General features: G+C 24.3%; 1 protein-coding gene across 1 annotated transcript; it reads right to left on the bottom strand.

Annotated features, from left to right (window-relative positions):
* Nucleotides 1-4,878: 4,878 nt before the first annotated feature.
* On the bottom strand, nt 4,879-21,947 carry LOC112593777 (hyaluronidase-like). Its single transcript, XM_025338320.1, has 6 exons — nt 21,741-21,947; nt 14,998-15,398; nt 13,673-13,812; nt 12,529-12,704; nt 9,116-9,320; nt 4,879-5,545 (listed from the first exon to the last, which is right to left on the bottom strand). The coding sequence occupies exons 1-6, from the start codon at nt 21,878-21,880 to the stop codon at nt 5,318-5,320; spliced, it is 1,290 nt and encodes a 429-aa protein (XP_025194105.1). The 5' UTR covers nt 21,881-21,947; the 3' UTR covers nt 4,879-5,317.
* Nucleotides 21,948-24,415: the final 2,468 nt, after the last annotated feature.

The raw sequence follows: 24,415 nt of genomic DNA on the forward strand, positions 1-24,415 counted from the left end.
TTATCCGCTATCTTAGTCTGTAATGATAAAAGATAACTGTGCATACCTATAGTGTAATTATGATATCATGAACATTAATATATAATATTCAATACCAAGAAATTTATCATTAAATTTATCGGAAGTGATTGCGCTGGATCGCAGATTTGATGAATTCAAATGTGTGTTCTTCCTTCTATGAATGAATAAAGATACGATTTCAGAAACATTTGAAGATATTATTTTTTAAGATTATGTATGTCGTTGCAAATTGCTAATAAGCATAATGAAATATGGTTTTTGTAGTTTTGTAGATGAAGACTACGGAAAAACTAATTTATTACCGTAATCCTAATCTCTTTTCGCGGTATAAGAAGATTGTTTTTTGAAAATCGTTAAACTATGCGAATTCATATTTTTGTTCAACTTTTTGTAAACTTTTATAACCGACGAACAATTTGTTTTTCGAATGAATAATGAATGCTTTTCTTTTTGTGTATTTGTATTGATTTAAATATTTTAATAACATGAATATTTATAATACAAGTAATTAAAACTTCAACTAATTTCTTACCAGCTATATCATTATTTGTCTTAAATTATTGTTAATTTTGGTATTTGTATTATTTTTTCGATTATGATAGGTAGTATTAGTGTAATTCTTTTCTTGTTTATATTAATTTTGTTAAAAATGGGTATCTAAATTATGAGTTAATTTAGTTAATTCAATTAATTTGATATTGATGAGCAATTATTTTAATAAAATATATATTAGAGAAATATTATGCCTATATGGATTTTTTTTAACTCAAATAATATGGTTTACCATAGCAAAGGAAATCATGATCTATGGAAGATGCATTACAGTGGGTATACCTATAGGCTATACTAATATAAATAAGTTAAATAAGCTATACATAATTCACGTATGTATATTTTATTAATATTGATCAACTATACTTTATAAATTATAACATATCGTAGAATTTAAAATTCTGGTTTTTGAATAAAATATAACCAATATAATATATAGTGGTCATACTTAATTTTTCATATTGAATTCTGGTAAAAATACACAGAATACATTGACGAATTTGGAAAATATATTATGTACATAATTTTTAAGCACATACAATTTAAGTTGGTTAAATAAATATTAAATACTTTATGACCATTGAGATGTATTGATAATAATAATCGGTCAATTCGAAAATATTACTTTATCGTTTTACTCCGTATTTGTTCTGAACATAAATGCAAAATGTATAGTATATAGGTAGGTAATATAATATTTAAAAAAAACTTTGTAGGTATATTTTATTTATTTTTCGTAGGGTATTGATTATAGTTTTTTCATCAAATATAGTGTTTATAATGATCAACATCATAAAAACATTCTGACGTTTATTACGTCTTGAAGGTAGGTATACTCAATGAGGTTGTGCACTTTTCAAATGTATTGATATTGATCATTTCTATTATTATTGGTGTACCGCAGAAAGCAAAATTTTCAAACACACGAAGTGTAAACCTGAGTATCACTACCGGATGTAACGTTGAAGTCAGCAATTTTTGTCATGACATTGACATTGGTACACTGTACAGATGGTAGACGGGTGTTTCTTTTTTTTCTTTCTTTCTTCTTCTTTTTTTTTTTTCATATTATTGTTATTAATATTTCTGCGAACCTGCAAACAGTAAACCGCGAATGTCAGTATATTAATTTGGGAGGCGATAGTATTTTGCGTAGGTATAAAATTATTTATTAGATTATTTTCGTCGATTTCTAAAAACACGTCTAGACATCAGAGGTGTATATTATTGTATATTTGTATTATGTCTAAGTCTAACAACGATAAACGGACAAATGACGCAGGCACCATTATTTATAATTATGATAAATAGTTGCAAAATAATGTAACCGTTTATTTATAAATTTTAAATAGTTATCAATAATCGACGATGAATGATTTTCGTTACTTATGGATTAATACCATATTTTTTCATTTCATTAAGTTGTAATAAGATTCTATTATATTTTTAAATTAACAATAGATCATTATTTATAATATTAGATATTTATATCACCAATTTATCATTTATACGATAAAACTGACTTTTTTGTACTCTTGAACATTTATTTTAAACTTAGTTTTTGTCTTACGCATTAAGTTAAAATCGATGTAATGCCTCAAGCATAAATTCAAAATTTATTAAAAAATATTATCTTATGATTTTTAGTGTAAAACGTATTTTTTAATCACTACTTTTATAACTTATTATTATTAAAAATTATCAAATAATTAGTTAAAGATATTTAAGTTGAATAAGAAAATAATTTTTATTTTACCGCAATATATTGTACCTGTGTAATCTAACACTACCATCTAATCATTTAGAAAGTTTAAAAATTAAATAATTAATACCTTTCTAAGTTATACAATTGTTCTAAAATAAAAAATAAATTATTTTTTATACATTTTACTACAATTTACATTTTATTTTAATTAAATAGAATTGTATTACATAAATACAGATCGATCATGTTTGCGGAAACGAACTAAAGATAATAATTATATTATTTATATAATAATGATAATCGTTTAACATTAAATCGTCAAGCAATTGATTTTATTCTAAAGAATATTATGTCGTTTATTTTCAATATAATATATATATTTCCCTTTGAACTCTTTAGAATAATATTTGCCACTGGGTTGTATAGTGTCACAGAAGATTTATAAACATGTGTCCTATATTAAATCTAATATTTATATACATAGGTAATCTCTTCTCTAAGTGCCTATCATGTTCCACGACAATATACTAAATATGGCTATACCTATGTGGTTAAATACACGTGCAAAAGTCATCTGGATGAAGTTATTATATACACACAATTGTACTATATTCTATACTCTATCCACTTACTATTTAAATATACCGCACATGTGCACCATATTTTTATACGGCGAATAGACAGCTAACATGCCGTCGTAGTTAAAATATATTATGCACGTTATAGTGTCTCACCATGTTTATGTCAGCGAGTCAATAACATTTTATAATTAATATTTTTGAAATACTTATCACTGCTGTAATAATGACTAGACATTTATGTGATTCATATACTGTAGTAGGTACCTAGCCCATAGAAAAATACAGCTAAGTTTACTAAGGCCAAAATAAAAGAAATTAAAATAATTTCGCGTTTTATAAATCTTCTAGATAAAAATTAAATATTTTTAAAGTGTATAATTACTGATTGCCATCATTCAATTACCTTAGTATGTTTTTTAAAGTTTTGATGGGTGCGTACGTATACGTGAGAACACACACCGCGTAAGTATACGGAGTGACTAGCTTAGCATGGTCGTGAACATTTGTTATCCTTTGATAATGCATGTATTTAAATTCTGATTTTTAAAATTTTCAAATAAATTTCAAAACCAGATTTTAAAATAGATATTTTTGTATCGTTGATGAGTGCACTATAGCAGAACAACCTTTTTTCAAATAACCACCGTCCTTTTTAAATTGAAAGTCATATAATAATTTTGAAAACGTTGATGCATCTAAATTTAAACTAAGTTTTACGTAATAAACTATAAAGTAGATGAAATATTTAGTCTTATAAATTAATATTTAGTGAACATTTCTTACAAACATAAAACTTTTTCCTAAATTTAAATTGTTCAGATTCAGATTCTGAGGTATAAATTATTACATTAAAATGTGTTTCGTGTAAAAAAACAAATTCATTTTTCATCTTATGTAACTCTTCAAAAATGTTAAAACAACCTAAAAATTTTAAAATATTATAGTCTTAAAGTACGTACATATACCCTCAATAAGAACCTAAAAAGTTCAAAATTTAGAATCTCAATAATTATTACTGTAATTACTTTATAAGGTATTAAATACTCAGCGAATCACTCTGTATAATATATGCGTGATTTGCAATGTCTCACATCTAACGTGTTTTGCGTTTCACCACGATGATGACGGCGCGTCGGAGTACCGGCCCCTGCAGACGTATATTTCATTCGTTATTCGTATTGCGAATACATATGATTCTATAATAACTGTAAATATTTATTAGGCGATAATAATATTATAATATTCTACTTTTAAAATATTTGCAAAGATATTTGTTTGTGATTGTATTTAAGTACCACAATCGTATGTTGTAATATAATAAAGCTCCCACACTAACCACGCTTAGAATAACGAAACACGTGCAAGAAGGATATAAATATTACTTTATTCATTAAATTTATAGTATTTTCGTATGTGTTTAATATATTCTGATTATGTGTAGGTATAGTATTTATAGTATTATTTTTAATTGATATAGTTTTATAAGAACAAATTGTTTTTCTCTCATTTTCATAATTGACCGTTTCTATAGATTAGATATTATTACCTTATAGGTACCTTATTATTTATTACAAATTTTCACCGTGGATACGCATGCATGAACATTAAGCACCAACAATATACATATACGCTATTAATGAGTGTCAAGTACACTTAACATTACATATCAATTAGAATAATTATTTACAAGTAAAGTGCGATACGTATAGTATATTTTTAATATTATATATATATATATATATATATGTAAAAATGATTAACATTTTAACATTATGTACAATATTATGAAATAATAAATTAATAAAAACTGATATTTAGTTATAATTTTTCATACGTTCCTTATGGTATTCAATAGCGTGTTAAGCTAATTCGTCTATGTTTAATTTTGAGTCATCACTAATCATGAATTTACGCTTTAAGCTTTTAAGGAAAATAATAAAATATACGCCTTAATTTTGACAAAATAAATAATTTATCAATATTTTAGAATATCTTAATACAACATATAATATAATATACTATTTAGTATATACACATAACATTATTATCTAATAAAATGATAGTACGAAACTGTAATCATACTTCGTTTACAAATCTAGGTAACTCTGGGGTGTTAATAAATACTTTGCATAGTATGTAATCAGTGTAAATAAATGTATATAATACTATAGATTGCCCTTAAATAACTCTTTTTATGGCCTCTCAAATTAATTTGATTTAGTTTTTATAAGAAGTTTTTTTTATTATTATTTTTAATAAAGACTATTTAACAATCTATACACGTATGGTACAATAAGCTTAACTGATAGTTTCACAGTAATAATAATAATAATAATAATAATAATAATAATAATAATTGGTATTAGTATAAGCATAATTTACATAATAACATTATTATTATTTTGGTTGATGTGCGTGAATTAAAGAGGCTATCCAGCGACAGTACTTCGGCGGGAGTTTATAAGAAGTAATCGAATATACTGTCAATCTTCGCTCTTCTTTTTCTCTGAATCGTTTTCCTGTTGCTCTTATAAAACGTTTTTAGCGTAGGCCCGAGAACTCCAGTCAAATAGTTGTGCATTGCTTTGCATTTCTTTTCGCTGTTTACGTCGTTGGAAGCTCCCCAAATGATCACACCGGATGCATAATTTTTCTTTGGTATTGAAAACGAATTCATCAGATCGGCCTGAAAATGACATTAGAATAAAATCAAATAAAAGTGATAAGTTATATATCATTTTGACGTCTTAACTGAATAAGAGCAAACCTATAGTGACAAATCCATAAATTAATGTTTTATATGTTGAGAAGGAACAGAAAGTCAAAACCGGCGCAAAACGTTACTACATGTACTATATACGAGTATATTAACTGTCGTTTAAAAATGAGTTTATAAAGGTTTTACTATAATACTACCTTTATTAAAAATACAACGTTTAAATAGTTATTTATAAAATGCATACAACTCAAATTAAGTGGTACAAAACTATTAAATTATTGCGATTACTAAATAAATATAAAAAAAATTCCTAAGGTTAAAATAAGCAATATAATGTTTGGTTTTCACTAAAAATTTTCTATTCCCTTTTACCATATAGATTTACTTAATACTGTGACTAACAAATAGAAATGGTCTTAAAAGTTAAAATACAGTTATAACTAATAACAATAAATAATTTCTTAAAATATAATTTAAGAGAATGAGAAAAAAAACACAAGGTTATTCTCTTTAAAATAATAAAACTATTACTTAGAGATTGATTTAGTTTGAATGACATGATACCATCTAAAGACTAATATTATTTCTTAATAGTAATCGTATATAATGCGAATTACAACGTCGGCTTCTTCTTTGGTTATTCATATTATATTTGGTCTTACTTTATTAGTAAAACAAAGAATAAAAGTGTACATTTTTTTTTTTTAATTTAAAATTGTTACTTTTTTAATGTCATAAATAAAAAAGTTCTCTTTTTTAATTAATTATTTTATTTAAGTTACAATTAAATAGACTGACTAGTTTCAGAATTTTTTTCATAATACCCACATCACACATTAGTGTTTTGAAAAATATAACGACAAAAAAAGCATACGTTTTTATGATGCTATTCAATTTTCGTTATATCTATTCTATTTACAAATTTGATCTTAAAATCAGGGTTTTGCACCCGAATCATTTATTTGTGTTTCAGGTTTTGGGTGCTAGATGTATTCAGGTGTTCAAATCGACAGAGTACGATTGCGCGCGTTTTACCTTTTTGGGTATAGGATTGCGCGCAATGCGAGAATAAAAATGGGCATGATTTTAATTATTCAAAGGCGTATGATTGCACATGAAATTGAATCGAGTGCGACGTAGCCAAATTTTTTATCAAAAAAAAATTAAGTTTTATCATAATTTTTTTTTAATATTTAAATACGGATAAAAATATTTTAAAGCTCCGATACATATTTCCAACTATGGCCAAATATTTAAGTATATTTTCTGGTGGTTTATCTTTACATAATCTTTGTGTTGCTTACAGATAAATTTAATTTTCTTTAATTTTTCCTTCGACTTTGGTTTAATTATTCTTTTGAAAATGATTGATAATATAGTAAATGTTTCTACCTGCGTTTATAAGAGGGTAGTTATTACAACAGATATCGGTGGATGAGCACTATTAAACTATGCGTTACGTGTACTATGAAAACTTTCAGTCCCGTTTGTAGTTTTAAAAATAAATAACATATTATAGTAAATAAAATTTATTTTTTAAGACTTTTATTAGCATGGTCATATCATGCACAATTATAGTATAGGTATATTCGTACATGAATGGGAATTTACAATAAAGACAATAATTCTGATCCATTAAATTAAGTATGGTTTAAAATATAACCAACTACAACTTAGTGATGGAAAGTTTGTCTGGTATTAGAAATAAGGCATCGTTGCTTAAAAGTAAAAATAATTTAGCGCGCGCAATCGTACGCCTAAAAGGGTACTGCCGATAAGGACCACGCGCCCGTTCAAATATCGAAATAAAAAATTTAAATAAACCTTTGGGTCTTAATAACTATTATTATACGGGTTAATATTAGTTAATATGGGTGTCTCAAAAAAATAAAATTATTTAAATTTTATTGAAGGCTTTACAAAACCCTCCCATAAAAAATTTAAAAATCTGATTTATTTTTTATAATAAAATATAAATTCCTAACTCGAATGCGCAAAATGTATTTTAATAAATCAAACATACTTATAAACTATAACGTAGAAACCAAAAGAACCAAAATAATGGGAAATTATTAGGTAGGTATCCATTTATTTTATTGGAGTCATTAAAGTCTTTGTCCTTTATGTAAATGAACTTTTACATAACAGATGTATAACAAAGTAGGTACATAAATACATGATTGCATATTTGGAGCATCAGCTAATTACAATAGATTTTATGCCAAAATATTTTATGAACATTATCTTACCTTTATCAATATTACTCATACATTCTAGTCATTCTACCATTTTAACCATATCACATGCATTATCGGTAGTTATTGTCAATATTTGACAATTATACTCGTATAGTCCACAGCAAATAAAATACATTCTATTAATTACATAGTTAACCTGACATAACATATATATATTATATAGGCATATATTATGAGGAATAATTTAGTATCAGGCAATTTGACTTTATTAGAATCAATTATTGATGATTTTATTGAATTTTTATTTTTAAGAAAATATTTAATAAATTTACTAATAATTGATTTTAAAATTGTTTTTATTAATAGGTACTATTGTTATTATTAAGCATTAAGCTATTAACTATAAAATTGGACTAACCACAAGAAATACATACTAAATAATATATCACATGAAAATTGTAAAAAAAAAATTATTCGGGTTTTGGTTAATTTGAGTGCTTAAAAAACAGAATCATTCGGGTTATATGGGTTTCGGGTGTTTGATTTTTTAAAGGGTTTTAGGGGTGTTAAGGGTTCTGGTTAATTTGGGTGCAAAGCCCTGCTTATAATAATAAATACTTATTACTTATTAGTTACTATTATTGCTTATAAATTCAAAATAAAATTAATCAGCGTCATATAGTTGTATTTAATTTAGTAACTTTAAAACAATAAAATTGATAAATTTTAATAATACCTATGATATCAGTTTTAGTAAAAAGTTATAGCAATTTATTTTTACGGTTTATTTTTAGAAAAATTCTTTTTATTTTAACATTTCGCATGTGATTAATAAATAGCTATAAAAAACAACATTTTACAAAATTTACAGGTATTTTCAAATTTTCAAAAAAATAAAAATAAAGAAAAAAAATTAAAGTATAGTTTATAATCGTTGTTTTAAAATACATGAATTATTAAAATATTTTGAAATTATTATACACTGACTCGAGTGTCTACTTAATATGACATAAACATAATCTTCACGTGCCAAGTATGTTGGACTTTTTTTTGTTGTAATTAACGTTTTTTAAATGTTATCCTTATAGCGTTATGAAACGTAATGTAAAATAATAAATACGACCAGATATGGTTTTGTTGGTTAAATATCAGAATACATAACGAAAATGCGTTGAATTCCATTATTTGTATGCATATATTAACATTATAATTTATTCTCAAGATCAAATTTTTATTTTTATTAAAATATTTTTTAAATTTAATCTTTATTAAATTATGTTAAAATTTATTATCTCTGTGTGTTGTGAACTATAATATTGTATCCTGAAATTATAATTACCTTCTCTACAAATTGTTTTGTGTCATAATATTTTATCCATGTGTATGGATAAATAAATGTTTTTGAATTGCTCATTTTCCCCACACGTATTGCTTCTACCATTCTGCCTTGCATAAACTTAGATCTCTTTTCTGAACTCATATTTTCGTATTTAAAATATAAAGATGGATAAATAGCTGTACTTTCTTCAAATAACCATTTTGATCTACGAAAATAAATAATACAATTATTAAGTAACACAAAATTGTGTATTTTTTATAATTGTCTCCGCTTATTATAATATTAATTATGTCGAACTACGTATTATTAGATGAGAAAAATTTAATTTAATTTAGGAAATACAAAGTACCAATAAATAAAATAAAATGTTATTATTAATAATAATTAAAAAAAAAACTTTTTGAGATTAAATGTTGGAATGTATTGTGATTCTTAAAAGTTATCACTAAGGTTCGGATTTAAAGGCAAAAACCTATTTTTTTTAATAGAAATAATAGAAAAATAATTTTCTACAAAAAATTTGTTTCATTTAATATTTAAGACGATGGATATATTATTTATTTATTTTTTGTGTTTAATTTTCAATTGATCTGATAGTTTTATACACGGCATACGAATTACCAGTTTATGAAGACTGTGTATTATCGATATTATATTTAAAATTATTTTGAATGGGTTTTATTATCGGCAATATTTATTACTTATAGATATCGCTAAATACTTTATCGAGTTTTTGATATGGCCGTTTATTTTTTAGCGTAATTTAGCGTTTATCAAAATATCCATACTACACACCTACGTATAGATTAGAATATGTTCATAAAGCGTAAATTTATAATTGTTTGTTAGTCCGCATTTGTCGACCGCAATTATTGTCGTTTTATAATTTTTGTTCGTTTATTTTATTCTGTTTTTCAACATACCAAAAGTTAAATAAAATTATAATTCTAAGTTAAAAAAATATGTTATAGAATTCTGTGAAAATATTTTTTCAATCGATGGGTTGGTTTAATACTGTAAAATTTGTGACGTCAAAGTATCAAGAAAAAAAAAATTTAAATGCTTTTTTTTCTTTTTTACATTTTAAATGCTTTTTTTACTGATTGATAATTTTGCTTTCAAATCCGAACCATAGCTATCACTTATTATCTCAACTAGTATTTATGTTTTTTTTTAAACATCATATACAACATATATAGTTTAGGTACTTAGAAAAATATTTTTTTAAGACCCAAGATTATTAAAAATCAAATTAAATTGTTGAAAGAATCATACTTTGTTTAAAAAATAATACTGATCACAAAAGCAATCGTTTTCAAAAAAAAAAAAAAAATAATAATAATAATAAATAAATAAAACAAAAACAATTAAGTTAATATACAAATAATTTATTGAAGAAATAAATTAGTAATGTAAGGTCATATATTGCTATATATTTTATAACAGATTAATATTTTTAAGTGTATATTTATTATTTATGAACGTACCTTTATATCATTTTTTATGGATCTACAAGATTCCGACTAATTATATGTGTAATGTATTAACCATATTATTAATAACAGTTTTTACTTGAGCGTTTATACCAAATCAATTAAAATTTAACCCATTTACCAATAGACTTTATTTTTACTAATATTTCTATATTTTAAGATATTTTAGTATTTTAACTTGTAGCATAAGAATTTTTAATTAATATTTATTTTTAATATTTGATACCTTTAACTATTATATTTTAAAAAGATTTTAATTTACCTACTATAATTTTTTAAGCTACAATAAACAAATATTATTTTATGGTAAGTATATTTAGAATTCAATAATAATAATTACTAGTTCAATATTTCCCATTATTTCAAGCACTTATTATAGTTTTTAAACACAGATTTACAAACCAGTAATTAATCGTGCATAATATTCACAATTAATAAGAAATTATTGTACCTCTTGTAAAAAAATAAAATAAAAGAATGTCTTTAATTTACTGAAAAACTCGGATGTAATATGTTATTTATAGTTGGAAAAAAATTAATTACTTTTAATTAAATACTTTAAACGTAGCTATAATAATTATAGCAATAAGGCATTAGTCATGTTATTATTAATAACAACTATGGTGAATATAAAATATGTGAACTATTTTACTATATTTATCAATTATTTTAATTATTCTTGTAATCTCTCTATAACAAATGTATTATTTGATTAAATATTTATTTAACTATTTAACAGAAGTGTGTTGCACAAAAATTTAATAATTTAGGTTTTACGTTTAAACCGGGTTTTGGAGGAAAAATATTGTACACCTTTTGTAATTAAGTGAAATTCTCTAACTTTTCTTTTAAATTTAAAGTGGCCCATTTAAATAATTTTCTGTTTCATCTAATCGCTTTTACTATTTCTATATCATCAGTTATATATCTTAATTCACTTAAAATTTCTCTAACCACTGAGTCGTGCCAAAAATGACATAGTTTTATTCTAAACATTTTTCCATTAAATAACTTACTATGTGTATTTTATATATCTTTGTGTTTTGACTATTCATAACCTTATTTTAATCACATACATTTTCTAAGATTAGATACAATATATAAATGTCACAGATCTTCGTTCTTTCTTATACTGTATCTTACCAGATTAATTCTCTACACATTTTTCTAAATATTTTCCTTTCAAAATCTGTTAACGTTTGTTTATTAATCACTAAATAATTTTTTACGTGCACGGAATGCGAGTAGATATTATATCATACATAGACACACTGTATACATCTTGACAATATGGCTTTGAAAAGAGTCTATTTCATATACGCCATTGCAAATTATTACTGTTTGCGAAACTTAAATTTCATTGTACATTTTTCTTTTCATTTATGCCAACTTTCAAATAATTGGAATTTCTCACTTATCCAAACGAATAAATCCCAAATATACTGAGATTATTAATTATAAATAAATATATACTTTTATACTAAGATGGCTTTATAAATATATATCTTAGTAGGCACAAAGAAATATTATTTGTTTTGTTTAAATACTATTATTTATTCTTTTAACTTGTTTCTTTTATATACATGATATAATAACAATTTATTAGTATATTTTAAAGTAGAGTATTATATAGGATATTAGATTCATAAATATGTGCATTTTGCTTAGTATTATAATTAGGTTGTTATAAAAATTATACATATTTATCTTTACAAATTAAATTTGTAAAAGGCAAATAAATTTCCAATTATTATTGTACATCCATTGAAATTTAAAATATTATACGATATTACTTATCAAGATATTCCAATCAATAGTTCAAAATAATCATATTATCAATAATTTAATGGATTTATGAGATTTATTAGAGAAAATAAAGTTCAAAATCAAGATTATAAACTTTGCAGTATTGTACATTACTTTTCATTATTCTTCATCACATTTGATGAACATTTTGCTTGATCATTCTTTGGTGTGTAGTTGTAACAAAATGGATATCCATAATACCCCCAATTGGCATTTGGTCTTAATGACTTTGCAACTTGAAGAGTTCGTTTTAAGAATTGTGTAGCTGCTTTTTCAAATTTTCTAGAAGCCTAAAAATATTTTAAGCACATTAAATTGAAGTAGCATTAATATGTATGAAATATATACTGTTGATGTTTGATAGACTATAAAAAAGAGAGTGAAGTCTTTTAAATCATAGTGACGTTTAATTATAAGTATTTATGGCCGAAAATGAATTAGTTATAGATTATAAATTAATGTTTTGGTGTCATATTATGTTAGATCAATATCTAATATTAAGCGAGGTTTTAAAAAATACATTGCGTTATATCTAATAGAGGAGTAGTTTTTATACAGGTGTATAATTCCTCTAAAAGATGCTTCACTCGTGTAAGTTGTTTAAATTTATCAATTGTTTAGCTTCATTAATTTTTATAATATCAGATTGAATTTACCTTAATTAAAACCAAAACTAACAATATTTCCAACAGTTTTTTGGGAATTTTTTATTTTTATTTTAGTTAAAAAAATGTATAAACTTTTTTAAACAGGATAATATCATATATATATATATATATTTACTAGTATGATACTGGCTTATAAACTGAGGAAAATAAATACTAATGCGTCCTTTTATCGTTGTATAAATACACAATTTTTTTTTTTTTTTTTTTGACAGGTAAATAGTTTTTCTGTAGATTTGGAATGTACCATGATTTTGAAAAGCATGAAGTAAACATTGTATATTTTTATCGACCCACAAAGTATTAACTAAATTTAATTTAATCCATTAATCTATATGCATAAATCTGTTCAACAGCTTCAAAAATATAGCATATATGTAAATTTTTAACAAACATAGCTGAACATGTAATACAAACATTATCAACTAAAATGTATAAATACATTTCTAAAAGATACTAACTTAATGTTCAGTTAATTAATCATTAGAAATTGAAATGTCGTCTAATACGTTTTTAATAGAATTATTACCGAGACACAATATAGCAATTTAAAAATATCGAAATTATTTTGTTAAGGTTATTAAGATATATACCTCTCTTTGGAGATCTTCTTTTTGCCAATACGGATGGTTATATTTCTCAATTTCCATGGAATAATCTTTATATAATGATAATGATCCAAAATTTTCTTCAAACATAGGACGCCAATGTTCAAAATCAATAATAGCTAATCCTAAACATTAATATTATTTACTTTGTAAATATATTTTATAAGTTATAACATTTATTGTACAAAAATATATACAGTAAAATCCGTTTAAGACGCTTTCCAAGAGACTAGGTAAAAACAATGTATTAAACGAGAAATCGTTGTACGCGGGAAAATCAGAAAATTGACAAATAAAAATTGTACATAAAATTTTGAATTTTTTACTATAATTGCATTTATATTGTATTATTATTATAAGTATAGTATACTTATACATACATACTTATCATTACATTTTATTTTCATTATTTTAAATTAAATATTATCTATAATAATTTACATTTTTATACATACCTATAATTTACATACATTATTTTACATTAGAAAAATTATCAATTTTTGTTTGTTTTGCATTTTTAATATTTTTTGAGTAGAGGAAGTTTTCAACTTTATTAAGATTTTGTAGTGTTTCATATACATTGTCATTTGTCAGAAGATGCAATTAATCTTTTTAGTTTTTGTACTTAATCAAATGTATTTGTTGTAGGGAGAAAACAAGTTTTCAGTGATGTATATTAAAAGCTCATCATTATGTACACATTATAGTGTATACTAAGTTGCGGCGCCTTATTGAATCAATAATCATATTGTATATTATTGTGATTATTAATTTGATACTAAATAACATCATTGATATAGTACATATTATTATCCGTGAATACAAAGCAAATTATCCGGAGTAATTTACATATTAACCGCTATCAAAATCAAGGGACTCTTGAAAATGAGCGTATTACTCAGGAAATCGTATTATACGAAAGCATCTTAAACAGATTTTACTGTATGTCTATAATTTTTTTTAATGTTATACTAAAAATATATTATTAGTTTTATTATTATTTTATTTAATTATTAATATTATTAATTAAGTAATTCGTTATATTTTAAAAAGAACATTTTTAATACCTATTGTTTAAATTGCATTATAATATTATCTTTATACACATAATTAAATTGATTGTTGGACGTTAGGCAAATATTATTTTGTATAATTTGTTATTTATATGATAATATTATTAAAATCACTTTAATTAATTAAAATTGTATTACATAAAATTTTTTGTAAGTAAGTACATATTATGCGAAATTTCTACTTTTCGTAATAATAACTGCTTATTGTTGTTATTTATTTGCTCAGTGATTACTCACCCGAAAAACTTGGGTCCGGTACTAACTTGGTGATTAGGTCTTTAGTAAATATTTCTAGATGCTTAGTAAGGTTACCCTCGTGAGGTACACCACCGTTCCTAACCACATGATCGTTCCGGGAACCACCACTTTGCATTAGGGCCGGAAATAGTCCCGGATCGTAGAGCAAACTGATCTTGTCACCGCGAAAGTTATCGTCGACGTTCTGCTGTATGCCCCATTCAGCCACTTCATTAAATTTATACCCAAACTTGTGACACTGGAATGTGGGCACATTCCAGTATATGCGAAACTCGTCTAACACATCGTTGATCTCGTCCGCTATGCTTTCGTCGTTCGATGTATAATCGTCGTCGTACTTAGGATACAAAAGTCCCCTGTATGTACTATCGTCAAACAACCTATGCATAAAAAAATATAGTTAAATAATTTATATTTTATTTGCATTCCATCCGTATTCACTTTGGTAAGGAAACCATGAATATATTACGCAACGTAATGGAATAAATACAGACACCGCAACGTTTTAATGGATTAAAAGGGCCTAGTTTTAATTTCCAACGAAAATTTCATAATTTGTATAATATTTGATGATGTATAATATTTAATGATGAATATTTAATACTAACCTATTAATAGGTATTAAATGGCCTATTTGATCTTGTAATATGGTATCATACTGTATTACTGTCTCGAATAAAACTTCGAATGAACTTTATTTTCTTTCTTTCAACTATGATTTTAAAAAGTCAATAAAAATGATGTGCAGAATCTTTTATTGATTTAAAAAAAAAAATTAAAGTGGTAAAATGTTATTAACATTACTTGTTGTATTTCATGAACAAAAAAAATATAGTATTTATCTATACAAATACAGGGCTGGATCCAAAAATTTATTAGGGGGGGGGGGGGGGTAATAAATTGTCATTCCAAGCCCCGATTGACAGTTATGAGTTAGGTAACCTAAACTCAAGGGGGGAGGGTGTTTACCCAATTACCTCCTCCCTTGGATCCGTCACTGTACACATACGATATTTATTATAAAATTAAAATCGATTAACAAACAATATTGTCAATATCGCTTTAAAAATATGTAATATTGAAAGATAACAATATTTTTTATATTTTTAACTTATGTGGTTTTTTATAATATAACTTCATGACGATACCCTCTAATTATTTTTTTAGTTTTGAGATTTAATTAATAAGTTACTTAAAAAATAATTTTTTATTTATTATATTTAAATAGTCAAACGTAGGCTAATGATTTTAATTAAATATTTAGAATGGATAAACATTTAATGTTAAATATAATATTTTTGTACAATTTTCAATATAATTACTTTAACAATTACTTATTTCATATAACTTATTGATTTACGTTATTCGGTAAGATAATATTGATGGGTATAGAGCCAATCCATGTTTTGTATGAAAATTACTTTGTAGGTTTATTTTTTAATTTTTTATCATCATAGAGTAATTTTAACATATATATAAATTATGAATGAACTATAGAAATTACTAAAAAATAATTTTTTCAATCTAAGAATTAAAGTAATTAATTTCCGAATTAACATGTATTTTTTTAAATACTTACCTATTGTTATACAGTATAAAATATGATATTTATCATTGTAAAATATTACCTGATACAAATATATTCCATTATTAATTATTATACTACAGAAACATGTGATGTGTCAAGATTCAAGGTGAAACTTTAATTTTTTTATTTAAATTTTTATTATAATTGAAAATTATATTCTTTAGATTCAAAAAGTGAGATGATAATAATATAATATATGATAATGTCGTTAATAAATAATTGAAATAAATTTAAAAGGGTTCTATAACATTTTCAAAATATTGCTTAAAATTGTATATGATATGTACTAATATAATATAGTGTAATTGAAAAATAACTTATTAATATCTTAAATACTTATTTTACAACTGTTTTACATTTGTCTGATTATTCATGAAGTTAATTTATACTTCAAGAATATTATAAGATCCTTACAACCTATATTAATTAAAATAAAAAGTTAAAACTATAGTGTAAACAATTTTGATTAGGTATTAATGCTAGTTAAAAGTATTTAATTTAATTACATAATATTATATAAATAACAAAAAAATACGTAATAACTAATAGTAACAATTATCTAACAAGTTTTTGTATTAAAAAAACGTATACTTACTGCGATTCTAATATTTAATGCTACTTAGGTGCTACAAAAAAAAAAATACTAAGCCATAAATGCGGCATTAAATTATTGTTCCGCTTGAGATGTAAAAGATACCAATGAAAATTAAATAATATAAACCAAATTATGATATAATACACCCACCCTGAAATTTTTATATTTATAATACTATGGTTAACTAATTTTATTTATCTTTCTTATTTTTGAATAAAACAAAATATTATTTTTACTTTAAATATTTTAATTATTGATAAATGATCAAATAATCTTTAAGCTAGCAATGCATTATTTTGTCATTTTTGTATTTTTTTTTTCCACGTAAAATCACTACACGGAGGCTGAACTGTTTTTACACTGCTTAACCCTCTTGCAGCATGACATTTTTTTATTGTCTTTAAACAGTTAAGTATTAACAGTAATATATGATAAATGATGATCCTACCTATTATAAATTTAAAAAAATATTAGTATTATGAGTTATGACATTTTCTTTTATTACTAAGAGGACGTTGTATTCCACGTTAAATTAGTTCACATAGGTTGGGCCCTCCAGAATTGCTTAAAACTTTAAAACCCACTCACATTTTACGCGAGTAAGAGATACTTTTAATAATTCACGATTAAAAGGATACTATAGTATTTTATTTATTTTTATTTTTAATTTAGAAAAAAAATTTATATATACATATTCTGATAATATTCAGTACTTCCTAAGTAGTATTTATTATGAGTAACATTTCTATTACATTAACTGTTGATATATGTTATGCTGAAAAAAAAAATGTTTTCACCATTTAATATGAATATAAAGTCAGATATACATAATGTGGTTATTAATTTTGAATAAAACGAAATAACATGTTTGTCTTTAATTATTTAATTTTTTGATTGGCTGAAATTCTGATAATTAATATAAATGCCATCGTAAACATAGTACCTATTGAAGAAGAAGAAACATGAGAATTTTACACACTGATGTGGCGGCGCTCCCAGTGAAAGTGTACACGATTTTAAGTAATTAGTAGGAAATTTTACATTGCGAATTCTGACTCTCACGCATCTCATTGTGTTCATGAACTTGACGAGGTCAGGTCGTACTGTTGTAGAATGCGAACCAAAAATATAAAATTATGTGGTCAATATTTTTACTTGACACGTATTTTTATCGTTGGTTTTAGGGGTTATAACGTGTCATACGCGTGATTATTGTTATTCCTAAATATAATTTTGTAATTTACACACACTCATAATATGTATATTTTTTCAATATATATATAATATCGCAGGAACTTGTGTTATTGTATAAAACGAGAACAAAATTTTACAACATGTACATTAAACGGTGAAAGTAAGAACGGATTGTGGAGTGTAGGCACATACAAAAATATGTTAAAAGTTGTAATATAAACTTGTAATGTCAGTATGTTTTATTTTATATTGCAATTATTAGTTTTAAATATTTAGTAGGTAGTATTATATAGCGTAGTACACTTCCCGTTTTGTCTCCGATGCGTTCTTTTGTGTATTGGTAAGTGGTAATGTAGCATAGTTCTAAGTATTTTGTTCTTTCGGACATTATTGTATAATAGTTGATAACTTTGTTCGCAGTTCATTAATCTGACCCAGTTCCGTTTAAATGAAGCTGTATTTTGTCATCGTATTATCAATCTTATATTCGATATAATTTGTAATGTTGACACTTATTACCAAGCTTTATCATTTAACAAGTATATTATTATTATTATAATTTTTAATATTATGAAAATATACAAATTCTGCCAAAAAAAACCAAACTTTTAATGTAATATTACGCCTTCTGGCATATACCCAGTCCTTGTTCCATAGTCCGTCAGTCCACTAAGATAAGTTGTTATACAAAGATTTTCTATGTACAGTTAGTTATTCTTAGCAATATCATGAAGAAAATTATATATTTAACTAGATATCTATCAAAGTAGGTACTTACATTTATAATCATCACATTTACAAATTATCTAATTATTGAAATATTCTATAGGTAAAAGTAATATTAATTAATATAGAATTAAATCTTACGTTGTAAGTGTACACGATTTATTAAAAAAAAATTAAAATAATAATAATAATAATACTGCAGCTAAACACTTGTTTGTAGATAGCAAATGTTCAAAAATATATTTAACTAATAATAAGTATACTGCATAAGTAGGTATAGTTATTAACCAAATAAAAAAGAAAACCAGAAAAACTACAAAAAGGATTACAATTTTTTTGTGTTAAATATTTATTTGTACGTAAAAATAAAAATAGTAATTTATACTTTCAGACGTTTTTCACTTTTAGATTGCTATTAAAATTAATTACTAAATATACCGTAAAATATAAAAACTATAAATTCATAAAAATAAGAATAATTAACAGAAAAATATTAGGTATAAAAATGTTTGTGATATTGAAAATTTTATAACAACATAATGTTTTAGTTGAATTTTATATGAATTTTAATTTTAATTATTTTAATTTATAATAATCAAAGCTCTAATCCTATAAAAAAATGTGACATTCATCTTATTAATTATTAAACATTTGTGTACTTACTACTTAAATAAATCGAAATATCATAAATTTAGATAATATGATTTAATAGATCTATATAATAAAAACCATTTAAATCTTTATAACTACTTATTATTAAAAATTAGGTTATATACTAATATATAATATATACATATACACTTTTTTTAAATTTTTCTTTTTTATTAGTAATGAGGTGTACAATATATCAACATCATAATATAATATAAAACGTATAAATAATGTTGATATATCATTCTTATAATTAAATATTTATAATAGTAGGTGGTTTGTTTGGTTATATCGATGCATTGTAAACATAATAAACGGACGCATCTTATTCGGTAAGATAATAATTAATTAACTATTCAAATATTTATAGTATTAACATTTTTAGTTGTTTTAAACTGAATCTAACATTAAGATGAATGTAATATCTTATATTTTTACTATTTACTAAAGTGTAAAAAAAAAAAATTGATTTTTACGACTTATAAAATAAGTAATTACTAATAATATTAACCTAAGTAATGAGTCCACAACCAAATAAAAAAATCAATGGTTATTTGATATACATAAACTTTTTTTTTACGATTAAATCATTTTAGAAGTCTTTAAAATATATTTATACAATATTCACTATATTTTATCAACAGATAAGTTAATAACATTATGACATATTACTTGCGGTATAGTCAAAATAGAAATTATTATTTTCCTTACATTTTTTATACATTAACCATACATATATAAATTATTTTCTTATTCATATTACAAATATTATTGTTTATTTTATATATATATTGTTACTACCTATGTAATTTTTTTAACGATATAACACCTACTTATAAGTATATTATTCAAGCTCTCCGGGTTTTCCAACCTTCACATAAATAAGAAGTTTATACTGTTATAACACCTGTATAAATATATTGATATTTATAATTGTATCTAAACGCTAGTTATTTTCTACATTTCAGGGACTTGGTTATAACTTATAATTAGAGCGCGGATTTCTATGCAATTGCATATTTTTTTCCTTTTAATATTTTTGAATTTTTGTCAGTTATCTCCACGAATCATCATAATTTGAAGCTAATGGTGAAATCTTTTTTTGCATATTTCTGCATATTTAAAGGTTATTGCATATTTTTGCATATTTTGGCAAAATTCAAAATTTATTGCATATTGAAGCGAAAATTTAAAAAAATTTAAAAAAGTGTATAAGATAATATTTTGACAAGTAGAATGATTTAACATTTATATCTACTCATTTGGCATTTTTAGTGATAGTCATAAAAAAAACTGAAAACTCGAAATATAACTTTACATCTAAGCTTTTCAATAATTGACGAAACGAAAGAAAAAATGCATTCTATTTCTGGATCGAAAGGTGTAACACTTACAACAAAATTAAACGAGCTTTCCAATAAAAATGAAGGTCTGAAAATTCTACGAAAAATTAATTCAGTGTTATTAAGCGAAAACGTTCAGCTCAAAGAACTTTATCAAGATCCGATAATACTAAGTTGCTTCAAATATGCCCCAATAACTTCGGTTGACGTCGAACGTTCGTTCTCAGTCTTTAAAAATATGTAAACCGATAAACGATACAGCTTCACAGAAGAAAAACTTGAAATGCATATGATTATTCATTTTAATAATAAATACAATTTTAAAAATAAATTAAGTTTAGAAAATTCCCTAAATTTTTTATTATTAAGTATTTAAGTAATTAATTATTATAAGTTTTATTGTAAATTTTAAATAAATAAAAAATTCTTGCATATTTTCATAATTTTGACTGCATATTTTCATGATTTTTACTGCATATTATATGGCATATTTCGATACTTTTAAGTGCATAAAAATCCGCGCTTTACTTATAATATAGTTAAAACTTTTTAAAGTAGTTTTTAATTTATTCTCACGTTTTATGTATATATAAAAAAAATTGAAAGACATAACAATTTTAGTTACCATGAAATACTGAAGGATCTGGTGGACGGCACGTGCACAAGGAAAATCAGCAACGAACACAAGACGGCGGCAGTAACGACTGGTTCAGGTACCTGTGACGGCCGTAGGAGACGCTTCGACCATGAGCGGCAGCGCGTCATTTCCAAAAGACGTTATGCAACTAAACGCACACTTTTCCGTCTCGATTCATCTATTAAAAACGCACTCGTCCAAGTTCCCCCACCCCTCCCCCTTAGATATCACCCACATCACGTGGTAAGGACATAACGTGTAATATAGTTAAAATAAATATAATATAGGTACGTGGCCGTACGTATGCCTACACATAATATATACATATTAAACATTTACACAGTATATATTTAGTGTACACATTATAAACTATATTATGTATCTTTTCATATAGTCGTCACTAGTCGTCATATAGTACAACTATATAGGTATAATATACCTGGTATATCATCTTGAATGTTGAGTCTTGACAGTAGTACGACAGTTTGACAATATATACTGTGGCGATCACGGTAGTCAAGAATAACCATAGATCTAGACCTAGGCATGGATTAATATATTAACATAATATACCTACAAATACTAATACTTTAGCGTTAACATTGAACAGTACTGAGTTAAATTAGTTAGGTATAGGTAATTAATGTCATGCGAATTTCACATCACGCGAGTTTCAATAATAATAATATCGTATAATAATACTTTATAGCTACAATGCACGCGCGCGAATAATATGCGTTCCAGCTACACTTTGACTATAAAACAATGTAAATAATAGTAACATTATAATATTCCGTTAAAGTACACAAAGATTACAAATATGCACATGTGCTGGTGTTAATCATCGTTTGTCAACATTTGAAATGTTTCGCATTAAGATTGTATAATATGGTATAATGGCAGTTATGGTAGATCTTTATAACCATGAAAAATTATATCGAAAAGTTTTACCTATTATTCTGTTATAGATAATATTTTTGTTTATTTGTTTCTAGCCAATTTTTGATTTAATTCCGTATTCAAACTTTAAATTATACAACTTAGTATTACTTGGTTAGTAGTGTTAATATAAAAAAACACTTTATTTTATAATATTAACTTTAATTGGATAAAATTGTCAAATTGTTTGTATGATGTGGACTTAAGAGTCTTAAGATGCTACACGCTTGGAAGTTCTCGAAAATATTTATTCCCAAAAAAACCAACAACTGTGAAAAATTACAATTTTTTAGTTATTATGTTTTGTTACAATAAACAAACACACCTCTTGATTTATGTATTTCTATATAAGTATAGTTATATTGTTTTATAATATAGGTATTGTAATAAATTTAAAATCTAATACAAAATCTTTTGCTGTACCTATTATAATTCACAATAGTTATTATTTATTAAATGGAATTAATGTTTTTACCAAAAATAAAATAACTGTGTTCAGAAATGTAGAAATAGTAGTGAACTGAGAAAACCTTTTCAAATAGTTTTTACATTCTGAAGAATATGAGGATGTATCATATAAAAAAAAAAAATGTTGTAATACGTCAAACAAATACTTTGTTGATTATTCAATATTATTGAAGCGCCAAACAATTATTTAAATGATTTTTAATGATATTTTATTTTACTTAAGTTAAGACAAAATATTATTATATAATTTTTATGGATAAAATCTTAACACACTTTTAGAATCAATCAATAATTTTTACTCTTCATTTTTTTGATACGTTCCGCACACAGTAGTTATGTTTTGACTCAATGACTTGTCATAGACGACTTTTCTATGAGAAAGTAAAAACTGACTCACACACAAATTGGAATGAGTAACTAACAAAATTATTGATTAGCGATAAGTTACAACAAAAATTATCGTTTGGGAACGGGAAAACAATAATAAATGTGAATTTATCAATAATTGTTGTCACTAAGCCATAAAATAATTTCATCATATAAATGTTGTCAAGTAATCAATAAATAATCATCTTGATTATCTTATCATTTACCTATTTTAACAAAACAATATTGTATTTTATTAAAAATTTTAGTAAAAATTTTAATATAAATAAAATTAAAATTCTGAGACTATTGGCGTCCCGAAAAACACTTTATCCACAACGATATTCAAAAGCCGGTAAGTCTTAACTAAACCGAAACGTATAGAAACCCTTATTTATTTTTTAAATCCCCATTAATTTTATAAACTCGCTAGTTACCATGGATTCCAACGTGTTATTAAATATTTTACCTCGAATTTCGTAAATTTTAGACATGGCTATGGTGATTGACTTTAAATGTTCCGTTTTTTAGAGTTTATTACTGTCTCGAAAATGTTCATCAGGATATTTTCAGAAATATTTATAGCTCTATTTACAAACACGTATTTCAACAGTGGAAAATTATAACACAAACATTTCAAAGTGTCTTACTAAAAGAACATAATATGTTCATTTTATTACCATACGATGAAAACTTCTACCAAGCAAACAACAATTTTTGCGTCAATAATATTTTGTTATGTTTTATAAAGTAAAAATTAGCTTCACTTTAAGTATCCGTGTATAAATACAACGACTTAAATGTCAAATGGTGCAAATAATAATTATCAAAAACTATATTTAACCTTTATGAGACATTGCAAGTAAAATATTTATTTAATTTCAAATATC

This window comes from Melanaphis sacchari, unplaced genomic scaffold (genome assembly GCF_002803265.2).
Source record: "Melanaphis sacchari strain LSU unplaced genomic scaffold, SCAv2.0 Contig20_pilon_pilon, whole genome shotgun sequence".
Classification (NCBI taxonomy): Eukaryota; Metazoa; Arthropoda; class Insecta; order Hemiptera; family Aphididae; genus Melanaphis; species Melanaphis sacchari.

Excerpts from the sequence above, each read along its gene's own strand:
- LOC112593777 (XM_025338320.1), bottom strand. The coding sequence starts at position 21,880 with ATGACGCGCTGCCGCTCATGGTCGAAGCGTCTCCTACGGCCGTCACAG. Across the intron at positions 13,813-14,997 it reads ACCGGACCCAAGTTTTTCGG|GATTAGCTATTATTGATTTT; the intron begins GTGAGTAATCAC and ends ATTAATGTTTAG. Across the intron at positions 5,546-9,115 it reads CAAAACAATTTGTAGAGAAG|GCCGATCTGATGAATTCGTT; the intron begins GTAATTATAATT and ends TGTCATTTTCAG.